This window comes from Astatotilapia calliptera, chromosome 22, assembly GCF_900246225.1.
Source record: "Astatotilapia calliptera chromosome 22, fAstCal1.2, whole genome shotgun sequence".
Taxonomy (NCBI): Eukaryota; Metazoa; Chordata; class Actinopteri; order Cichliformes; family Cichlidae; genus Astatotilapia; species Astatotilapia calliptera.
Window position 1 is genome coordinate 33980730 of NC_039322.1, and position 12234 is coordinate 33992963.

General features: G+C 41.5%; 1 protein-coding gene across 2 annotated transcripts in view; it reads left to right on the top strand.

Annotated features, from left to right (window-relative positions):
• The first annotated feature begins 1674 nt into the window (after window positions 1-1674).
• The window catches only part of foxo6b (forkhead box O6 b), a 39769-nt gene continuing 29209 nt past the window's right edge, over window positions 1675-12234 (top strand). For both annotated transcript variants that reach the window (XR_003270984.1, XM_026156283.1), the window contains exon 1: window positions 1675-3039. Coding sequence is in view for 1 of the 2 variants with exons in the window: in XM_026156283.1 (XP_026012068.1) it covers window positions 2542-3039 (498 nt within the window). In the remaining variant the exon portion in view is untranslated. The remainder of the gene's footprint in view (window positions 3040-12234) is intronic.

Sequence of the window (12234 nt, forward strand, 5' to 3'; positions counted from 1 at the left end):
GCTCTCCTGTGTTAAAATCCAGTGTTTCACCCACCTCGACCTTGCTTTACAGTAAAACTACACTCAGTGCTTTTCTTTATTTTCAATGAAAGATCTTCAGATTCCACCTTTCATTGAAGGAGACGAGGAGCACATCACACAGGTGATGATCCTCACACAGTGAATCAGAGCGGCTCTCACACTGTGTGTTTGAGGTTAACAGATAATAAAATAACCGCTCACAGTTACATCTTAAGATTCTTGCACTGTTGTATGTGATAAATGTAATGCAGTAGAAGATACAATGAAATTAAAATGCAAAGTGTCCCAGCATCCCACAGAGCAGTAGTCAGGGTTCTTTGTGTACAGGCACTTGCAGTGCCAAAAATAAATAGACAGACCATGTTGGTGCTAACGTTGGTCATATAGACGCATGAAGGTTTCCGTGTCTGAAACCTAAAGCCAGCTCCGGATCCAGAATGACCCTCTGCCAGGACCTCTGGGAGTGGGTGGGCTCCTCTGTCACTCATCATATTCTGGTCTCAAACCCTCCTGATCTCAAAGCTTCAAGATGACAGCAAAATATCTACTTCACCGTGATGGCGTCTGTGGTTGGTCTCAGCGCTGCCGTGGAGAAGACTGAAGACTGAATAAATAAAGTCTTTGTAGTGACTTGGAAACAAGTGCAGCCACTGTGTGCTGTTGTTTTCTGATGTTTCATGTTTCATCTGCTTCTTCCTCGCTGTGCTGATCTCCAATATCTGTTCAAATTAACTCCGCCCCCAGCCATGACTTTTTCAAATACCTGCACTTAGTGTCAGTATTGCTACTGGGCAGCATGCCACAGCCCCTCTGTGACCTGTGCAAACTGACGCCACGGCAAAGCCAAAAGTCCCAGACTGAGATACTGGGACATACTACACAACCTTTGCTGCTCTTATAATTACTGCAGGGATTTAATTACCGAACACAAACCTTGGTGTTTAATCTTTTTCTGCATTATGTTCTATTATTCTATTAACAAGCAGACTGATAACAATCTTTTAACTGTAACCAATCAACACTAATCACACAATAACAAGATGGCCACGATCGTTCTTGTAGCCACATTTAAAAAATGCAAAACAATATCAGGGTTCATCAGGAAAAGATGAACATCAGCTGCGTTTTGCAAGGTGAACGCAGTATTTTATCTTCAGTTCAGACCGTGTTTAAACCGGATCAGTTCATAACATTTACACCCAGAAATGCATCCTTTGGATGGAGGTTTCATTCAGATACTTCACTGAATGAAGCTACAAAAATAATAATGCAAAACAAATGGGAGAAAATATTAATTATACGTATGATTTCAGTTCTAGTTTGTGTTCTCGTGGTAAATTATTAGTTTTGCTTTCCTAATAAGAGGCAGTTGGACTTTCAAACATTAACCTGGCAGAAGTTTCTAGACAGGCTTGTTCTGATGGACGGACTTTGTAGTGGGATTAGAAAAAAGTCCGTCAGTTCAATTGTTTCTTTAAAAAAATGTGACTATTTTAAAACACAAGTCTATAAATGAATTTGTCTGCTGTATAGAAAGGGTTGCTTTTAGAGTATTGTCGGAAATTTCACCACACACACGCACACGCACGCGCACGCACGCACACACACACACACACACACACACACACACACACACACACACACACACTCCTCCCTCTCTGGAAACCTGTTCTAGAGGGAGTGACTTGATCCAGGCGGCGTCCAATTATATGGAAGCAGCACTTATTCCACTTTATTCCAGGCTACAGTTGAGTGGCTTGGAGCCTTCAGAGACACACAGACTTGTAGAATAAAGGCAGAGCAACAGACAGAGAGACGGTACCCATGTGACATGTGCACGGAAAGCTGAAGACAAAGGTAGAAACCACACCGAGTCAGGTTGCGCGGAGAGGAGGCAGAGGATGCTCCCAAACAAACCCACGAGAGGCTTCTTTTTTTCTCTCATCTGGAAATTTACGGCTTCACATGAATGATTCATGAGAGCCTGTTTTGATTTCTAAAGGAGTAAATAGGCTCTGTTTCACTGGCCAACCTGCCAAAACGCGCCAGCAGAGCTGGGATCAGAGCCTGGAGAAAAATCTGAAGTCAATTAATTTGGGGGGAGTTTGATAAGAATTCTGGACCTCGTCTGTCAAGGATCAACTGTTGCTGCAGCCGGAGCGCGAACAGAGACATTCTCCAAGTGTGTCTGGCTTTTTTACTGGATGTTTGACCGTCACTCGGTTGTGCATGCAGCCACACAGCCAGTGTTGTGCAATTAACATGGAAGAGAGACTGATACTGCTTTTGATGCCTTGGATACACCTTCATCTGTCCTGATGTGATGCCACATTGTTGCGCTGAGGAGAATGATAATATGCCACACAGCTGCTGATAATCCCTGTGTGTGAAACTGTACAAATACATCTTTTTACCCCCGTTTGGACAGTTTGGGCATTTTCACTCACTGTCACGTCAACACTGACACGCGTTGTGTTACTGTGACCTTGCCCGGTTTTGACATCTATTCAGCGGGAGATCATGCTGATGATGATGGAGAACAGCGGCGTGGATGTGCATCAGGTTGACATCGATTCGGAATTTGAGCCTCACGCTCGGCCGCCGTCGTGCACCTGGCCGCTGCCGTGTCCGGAAGACTTCCCCGGGGGAGAGGAGGCGAGCCGAGGTCTGGCCCTGGCGGCAGTCAAAGTGGAGCAGTACAACGTGCCGGCGTGCCGGGGCGAGAGGAAAGGCGGCGCGCCGGCCGAGATCAAGCATCCGGCCGGCGCCCCGGCTCCGGTCGTGGCCGCTCCCGCCTGCATGTCCGGGGCTGCCCTCGACGTGGCCGGCCAGCTACGCAAAGCCAAGTCCTCCCGACGGAACGCGTGGGGAAACCTGTCGTATGCAGATCTCATCACCCGTGCCATCGAGAGCACCCCGGAGAAGAGGCTCACCCTGTCCCAGATATACGACTGGATGGTTCGCTTTGTTCCTTATTTTAAGGATAAAGGCGACAGCAACAGTTCAGCCGGGTGGAAGGTAGGCCACATGAAAGAATGTTCTGACACCACACAGCAAAGGTTTGAGTGCAATACTAGCCTACACTATGTTTAGCCTCAAGCTGTCTGCAGCACACCCCCTTTCCTGCATATCTCAAAGCCACATAATTGACCCTGGTTCCAGCAATTTATGTCAGTGGCGTGTCCTCGTGTCACTCCACAGTACAGTGTGTGAGCAGGGGCAATGAGCGTGGCTGGATAAGGGTTCACTGGGTTCATTGCATTCAGGAATTCCACCGTGTGCAAACAGGAGAAGCCACACGGAGCCCAAACTCCCCTCTTCACGGTTCCTCCCGGGTAGGCGAGCCGTGACGCATTTGCGCTCGTAAGCTTGTATTTCCCCGCGGTCACATCGGGGACATAGTGAGCCTCCTGTCCGATTTCTGTCACCTATGCCGTCGGTTGCGTGACGGGGATAAACCCTTTGGAGCCACCCCGCCCCCTACTATCCATTGCGCGCACGCCGAGTTACGCACAGGCTGTGGGAAAGCATGGCACAAGGAGAGAGGCTTAAAGGGTAACAGTGGGTGTCACAGCAAACAGATGTAACTACAGATTATCATTCAAATTAATACGAGGGTAATCTCATAGACTGCTAGCTGTAATCTACTTAAGGTTATCACCTATTCTGTGTTAGGATTACTAGTCTTTTGTTTCCACGCCTCACATGTGGGTTTTTCCTTCGTAGCTACTGTTTGACACCGTTCTCGTTTACAAACCAACAGGAGACTGTCAATAAAGCATCAAAGTGGGCTTCAAGTTACATTAAACACAAAAGTAACGGAACTGCATTTTATCGTAAATAACAAGAACATTTGCATCATTAGAGACCTGATTTGCTCTGTCTCCACTTGTGTTTTATGGTCTCAGTGGGAGTTCCCTCAGTGGGATGCAAGGGTCAGTGCTGCAATTAATGAGCGTTTTAAAAAGTGAAACACACTGTTAACTGTAACAGAACAGGACGAGGCCTCAGGTTCTCCCATCTTTACTCAGGTTCACAGGCGCCGTGAAAACACACAATGTATTTATTAAACATGATGACAGTCTCCACAGAAAGAGTGGGGACTCGCAGTAGACATACAGATATAGCGAGAGCAGAAGTTTATTTTTTAAATCAAAGAGTTCATAATTAAAGCTACAGAGGATGAGACGCACAGACTTTCTTCTGTCATCATTAAGGCTCTAACTGAAAACTCTCTACGGTGTACACGCTGACTTTATGGTTACAAAATTCTGATGACATCACTATGACATCATCAGAATGATTTCTTTATAAACTTTAAAGCCCTCTCAGAGCTGCATTAATAATATACAACTGAAAAAATTATCCCCATAACAGTCAATTGACAGTCTTGTTTGTAACAGGTGGAGGAGAAATGTGGATGCTTTTTAAAGCCGCGGTTTGTTGCCATGGTGTTTTTGCTTTAGTGGGTCACCCAGAGGATACTGTATCAGGCATGCAGAAGAAGAGGAAACAGGGTCATAGTGGGATTAATCTGTGTGTGACATTTTATCCTATTCTTACAATGTTTTTGTGAGCGTCTTTCTTCTTATTTGACTAACTTTTTCCTTCAAGCTTCAACTCTATACCAGCTGAAAACTGAACATAACCGAGTTGCAGATTAATCCACGTAAAAATGTGAAAGAACAACAACAAAGAAACGTAAACCAATGATAAACAAGACTGGATATGACAGGGTTTAATTCCCTGAGTCTTGTTTTTGTTGCTGACCGGGGGATGCTCAGCGTGATCCCTGGCTGACCTCCACTGAAGCTTTGTTTGGAGGTTTTGATTGGCCGGTGTGGCAAGATAGGTGATTGGTGCAGAGACGGACTCCAAGTCCTGCGTGAAAACAACAACTTGATTCAATCACAATAAGTCTCATCAACAAAAGAGAGTAAGAGAGAGACGTGCACACTGCTTCAATGAAATTTCTAACGCAGTGTGTTTATAGGTATATAATACCTAAAAACGTACGCAGGCACTGACATTTCAGTAGAATATGTGTACACCCTCACACTGAGGGGTTGGGGCTTGTGAGTACATGACTGGCTGGATGAATGGGACGAGTGGGAAGGAAATAAGATCCAATCAAAGTCTTGCTGCTAAAAGAAGTCTTTAAGAGCTGTTGTGTAATCGCGTCTGAGAGCTGCTGCTCAGCCCTGCCACTGGGCTGTGTCTCCATATCTAGGCCAGCAGCTTCCCGTGCACCCTTCAGACAAACACTGTTGAGGTGTCACTCACTCTTAAGTGTGAAGTGCTAAGGCCACAGCAGCCAATCAGATGCTTTCACACACTGCTTGTCTCCAATGATACGTATGTGGATTTCTTTGATTGTTGTCTCACACACACACACACACACACACACACACACACACACACACACACACACACACACACAGGCAGTGTGTGTGTGGCAGCAGGGTTGCACTGCTGACTATGTATGGATTTCTCTGACTGTGGCTCAGTAATTGTGGTCAAGTGTTTCAGCCATGTTTGTTATTGGCTCTGAGGTGGGAGGCTGTGTTTGGCTGTATGAAGTGAGTTCAGTTCTGTGGGTGGTTTCGGTGCTGCTGGTGGTGACGGGGGAGGGGGGTGCGTTCTCTCTGTCTCTCACACACACACACACACACACACACACACACACACACACACACACACACACACACACACTGTTATGTTCATTTCACAAGTGGCTCTGCGTGGGAATGGATGTGCTGAGCTGTGGCCTGTCTGCAGGCTGTACTGCACACAGATTGGGCAGCAGGCAGGCAGGTAGGCAGCAACGATCTGACTCTACCTGAAGGCTTTACGAAGAAGCATGTTAGAGGTTCATTGTGGGTGTATGCCTGTGGTAATCAGACTGCGATAAAATGACATGAACACAAGACAAGCAGCAACTTAATATGTATTAATTTTTGTTTTCTGTCTCTCATGAGAGACTGGTCATGAGAGACTATAGTGTTTCTTTCCGTTGGTATATTCAGCACCAGAACGACTGTAGAGTTTCATTAGTGAACTCAGCTTAGGGGAGGCATATTTTCCCAGCAATCTACACATGAACGCAGATCAAATACGTGTTTAGAACTGATCTGAACCTGATGAGACACATTTTAAAAATCCTCACAAAGTTTCACCAAAGCCAAGCAGGTTTCACAGAATAACTAGTACTAGGACTAGCTATTTGAAATGGGATGCAGTTATATTTATGCTTTTCATGTTAGAACAAGCTCCAGGTCTTCTGAATTTGGAGTGGCTCTGCTAAACACCTGACGTGATGTAGGGGAAGCATCAGGTTTGTTTACTATACCAGCGTGGTTGAGCACAGGTTGTGTTTCCAGTGTTATGGTCGGGTAAAACAGTACGATGCCGAGGACAGTAACTAATATGTAAATATTACATATATATTACAGCACAATTTGGATTCTGTTTCAGTTTAAGCTCCTCAGTTCGTATCTTTCAGCCTTTGATGAAAATTGGAGATAATGTACTGGAATTTCAGGAGCAGGGCCACGCCTCCAAACATGCTCCTTCCGGGCCTCATCTGTATACGCTCCCCCAGTTCTGCGAGCTGTTCATTCTCGTTTACGTGCCCCTCCCTCTCTCCTTGTTTTCAATTCTTTAACTTCTTCACTTCTATTTAGTACACGGGGATCTGCCAGGCCCAGCTAGTGAATATGAAGATATAGGTATCTTAGATTTTTGTCACTGGGGACAATTGTAAAGGTGGAGTCGTATCGTTTGGCTCTTTTTATTTACATATGAACAGAATATATTTTTTAGAGAACAAATTCCAACCCATGCCGTCAACACCAAAGCAAAATCTTTTCAGTAAAATGAACACAGTGTTTGATAAAATGAGGCAAACCTGGGTTGCTTTAGACTGTACAGGTGTAACTAATAAAGTAGCTCACGATCGTGTCATCCGTCCATATGCAGCATCCTGTCTGAAAGCACGTAGACACGAGGATCATTAGGCAAGGAGGAATTTTACAGCTTATTCCAGTGACCTTCCAGTAACACAGATTAAACTGAAAAACTTTAACACGGTGACTTATGAGAGAACTCACAACAAAAGTATTGATAATGATGTTTTAACTCCTGCAGAGAAGAAAAGAAAGCAAATTACATCCATTGAATCTTTCCTCTGGGCTGCATTTTCACCTGCTGGAAATCAGTTTTAATCCAAAATGATGTCCGCATTAAAACAGTCAAACTGACTTTAGATTAGCTTATCTTCTGTGTCCCTGATTACAGAGAGCAAAACTGAATCTTTATTGCTAATCTGGATCATAAAGCACTTGCTGTATTACTGCCCGGGCTGAGGAACGTCACCGTGTTCTGCTGAGAATCCACTTGTGGGTGATAGAGAAGGACAACAAGGTGATGAGATGAGAAAGAGAAAGCAGAAAAGAGAGAAGAACAAGTATTATTTGTCTTGCCAATAAAGCCTTTTTTGAACTGGATTCCATATTGAGTGGGAGAGGAAGAGAGAGGTGGAAAGAGAAGAGATAGAGCGAGTGCGTGAGTGGTGCTGATGGCCCCTGCTGCTGAGCACATTGATAGCAGCCTTAATGCCTGTGATGCTCCAGTGCCAGCCCAGACAGAGGGGAATTGGTTGGAGATGGTGAAACAAGCTTAGAGGGTTCCCCGTGCCAGCCGGCCTGGCGCTAGCTCAACAGAAAGCCCTCTGCACCACTACACAGTTATTGTTATTATCACAAAGGCATAGCAGAAGGAGAGGCAGCTCTGGAGTTGGCAGGCCTGGGGCTGGGTTAACTGGGGGCGTGGAACGAGAAGAGGAATTTGGAAGGCGAGGGGGGTTGGTGGTTGAGTCTGAGACTGTGGTAAACTCATCTGATCAGTCTTGTGAATGGAGAGAAAACAGTTGGGAAGAGCTGGTGAGGGCCTGAATGGGAAGGAGGCTGATTTTGGTCCAAAGGGATCAGTTGCCTTGTCAGTTTCTACAAAAGGCATCTGAGTAGATATCGCTTCAATCTGGAGAAGGACTGGGATGTAAACAAGGGATGCACCAGCAGTGGAGGCGGGGTGTTCACTGCCTAAATGAGTCATAGTGGTTGGAATAGCACATAATATTCTTGCTCTCAGCCCTCACACTTCAATCAGCTGGAATAAATTGTTAAGGAACTGTCTTCAGACAGAAATTCCAGAGAGAAAACAGAGTCCAGACACAGAACAGTCAGTGAGGCAGGCGGATCTTGGGAATCGTGCCTGGTGGTGTCGTAAAATGCCGACCCAGTACACATTCCCTGTGTTGTCTACCAGACCTTCAAAATGTTCCAGTTTCTGGCTCAGATGATGAGCAGAGGCCTCGCCAGACAACAGTCCGATAACAGCAGCGTGTAAAGTCGGGGCGTTACTAACAATACCTTAGAAGATTTCCCCAAGAGATTTTACTCACTTTAGCTACTTTCATCAATGCTGCTGCATTTTTGAAATGTGGTTATATATCATCATCTGCTGCTGCAGGCAGCCATTGTTTTCAGTTCACGTGTTGTTACGATTGTTCTGACCTTTTTCACCTTCCTGCTGGTTTCCGTTGGTTTAATGATACGAGACTCAGTCATATAACTTACACATGTGCCTCATGCAAAGCTTCTCTTGCATGATAGCAGTAAGGTTTAGCTTTGTAAAGCCATTTGTTCCACTTGTTATCAAGTCTTGATGACACAGTTAATGCAGGACAGACATTTCAGGTCATCCCATAATTAAAATACATCAAATAACAATAATAATGATGATGGTGACTTGAGTCAATAAAAAAGTTTCATTAACACATCTTCATTTAAATAGATGTAAATGTACCCTGAGTGTTGCTAAGGAAAGTGAGTCCAGTGAAGATCATTCATCTTCACATTTATAATGTCTAGCACTCCAGACAGCCATTAATGTCTATGTATTATCATAAGGACAGCAGCTGTCTGGCTTGATGACCCAATACAAACATGGGTGCTTGGAAAATAAAGCACTGGTTTTTCAATAGCAGAGCAATGGCTGCCTGGGTGGCAGGAAAATCAGAGGAAAATTAAGAACAGGAAAGTGTTTAACTGTTAACTGTTACTCTTTAACTGTTACTCTTTAACTGTTACTCTTTAACTGTTGCTCTTTAAATGTTGCTCTTTAACTGTTACTCTTTAACTGTTACTCTTTAACTGTTACTCTTTAACTGTTACTCTTTAAATGTTGCTCTTTAACTGTTGCTCTTTAACTGTTACTCTTTAACTGTTACTCTTTAACTGTTACTCTTTAACTGTTACTCTTTAAATGTTGCTCTTTAAATTTACTCTTTAACTGTTACTCTTTAACTGTTACTCTTTAACTGTTACTCTTTAACTGTTACTCTTTAACTGTTACTCTTTAAATGTTGCTCTTTAAATTTACTCTTTAACTGTTACTCTTTAACTGTTGCTCTTTAAATTTACTCTTTAACTGTTACTCTTTAACTGTTACTCTTTAACTGTTACTCTTTAACTGTTGCTCTTTAAATTTGCTCTTTAACTGTTACTCTTTAACTGTTGCTCTTTAAATTTACTCTTTAACTGTTACTCTTTAACTGTTACTCTTTAACTGTTGCTCTTTAAATTTACTCTTTAACTGTTACTCTTTAACTGTTACTCTTTAACTGTTGCTCTTTAACTGTTACTCTTTAACTGTTACTCTTTAACTGTTACTCTTTAACTGTTACTCTTTAACTGTTGCTCTTTAAATTTACTCTTTAACTGTTACTCTTTAACTGTTACTCTTTAAATGTTGCTCTTTAAATTTACTCTTTAACTGTTACTCTTTAACTGTTGCTCTTTAAATGTTGCTCTTTAACTGTTACTCTTTAACTGTTGCTCTTTAACTGTTACTCTTTAACTGTTACTCTTTAACTGTTACTCTTTAACTGTTACTCTTTAACTGTTACTCTTTAACTGTTACTCTTTATGTTGCTCTTTAAATTTACTCTTTAACTGTTACTCTTTAACTGTTGCTCTTTAACTGTTACTCTTTAACTGTTACTCTTTAAATGTTGCTCTTTAACTGTTACTCTTTAACTGTTACTCTTTAACTGTTACTCTTTAACTGTTACTCTTTAACTGTTACTCTTTAAATGTTGCTCTTTAAATTTACTCTTTAACTGTTACTCTTTAACTGTTGCTCTTTAACTGTTGCTCTTTAACTGTTGCTCTTTAACTGTTACTCTTTAACTGTTGCTCTTTAAATTTACTCTTTAACTGTTACTCTTTAACTGTTACTCTTTAACTGTTACTCTTTAACTGTTACTCTTTAACTGTTGCTCTTTAACTGTTGCTCTTTAACTGTTGCTCTTTAACTGTTGCTCTTTAACTGTTACTCTTTAAATGTTACTCTTTAACTGTTACTCTTTAACTGTTACTCTTTAACTGTTACTCTTTAAATTTACTCTTTAACTGTTACTCTTTAACTGTTACTCTTTAACTGTTGCTCTTTAACTGTTGCTCTTTAAATGTTGCTCTTTAAATTTACTCTTTAACTGTTGCTCTTTAACTGTTACTCTTTAACTGTTGCTCTTTAAATGTTACTCTTTAAATGTTACTCTTTAAATGTTACTCTTTAACTGTTACTCTTTAACTGTTACTCTTTAACTGTTACTCTTTAACTGTTACTCTTTAACTGTTACTCTTTAACTGTTGCTCTTTAACTGTTGCTCTTTAAATTTACTCTTTAACTGTTGCTCTTTAAATTTACTCTTTAACTGTTGCTCTTTAACTGTTGCTCTTTAACTGTTACTCTTTAAATGTTACTCTTTAAATGTTACTCTTTAAATGTTACTCCTCCTGCATGAATCAAATGTTCAGATACAGAAGGAGATCTGGAGCTGGATCAGTTTGTGACATTTTCTTGCAAACATCGAGACAATGTGCCTGATTTACTAACACATGTGTGGGGGAAAAAAAATAGTTCCCACGTAGAATCACTGTCAGATTTATCAGATGCTGAATAATTTTGTTCTTTTGCGGTTGATGATAATTTAAGAGAGAAGGCTACACCAACTACACTAAAGCAAAAACACTGAAAATATCACACTGGAGAAACTTAAATAACAGTGTTGGAGGTCCACGGAGGAAACCAGGAGAGGGGCCACTTTCCAAACTATTTGATTGATCATTTTAAATAAAAAAATAAAAAATCACCATGGCTAAAGGAAAAAAAAAAAAATCTGAATCACAGTATGAAAAATGACAAAGAGACTACAAGAAAAGAAGAAAACAAAGGAACCCTCCTCATCCTCCAGCATCTGTGGGACAGTGGAGACAACACGCAGGACTTTTAATAAAAGATCAAATAATTCAAGATAACACAAGAAATAGTGGAATATATTTAGTATTAAATATAGTATTTGTTTTTATATTTTTACATGTTATATAATCGTTTTGATTTTTAAATTGTTTTAGGTTCTGATTCCAGGCACGTGTCTCACGATGCTTAGACAGCTGTAAACAATCAGCACAAAGCAATAATAAGTATAATTAGTAGTAGTAATATTCATATTAAAGATGTATTTCAATTTTCAGCCAGGGCTTCATTTGGTCATCAGGACTTCAAATTTTTGGAATTTCTAATTTTCATACAAATCAATTAAGGTAAGAAAATGTTGGCAAACCGCTGATGTGTGATCCATACACAGATCTGTGTATATGCACTGCGACCAATGTTCCTCCGTTTATTACAAAATGACATTTTTCTTTTTTGAAATGTGACATGAAGAGCTCTGTATTAAGACGCTAAAACACCCACAGCTGTATGAAAACGGCAGGAAATTTCCAGCCAGTCTGTGAATTATCCCATAATGACGTTAAAAACTAAAACCAGTTTTAGGTTTACCATCATAGCGAAACATAATACAGGGTGCTAGTGTGCAGTCAGTCCATCAGTTCACAGCAGCATCAAACTGATTACGATCCCACTGGAATCACCGAGAAAACGTTCTAATGTAATCATGCATCTGAAATTGAACTAAATTTTAATGTGATTAATGAGAGAGTTGCCTCATAAAGTATTCACCCCAACTTTCTGCATATTGTACTCATTATACTATGCATCAATTTTAATAAATCATTATGCACTCAGTTTATAAGAGCTTTTGATGCCTCATAATGCCTTATGAGGACCACTCCAAGTAATGTGTTG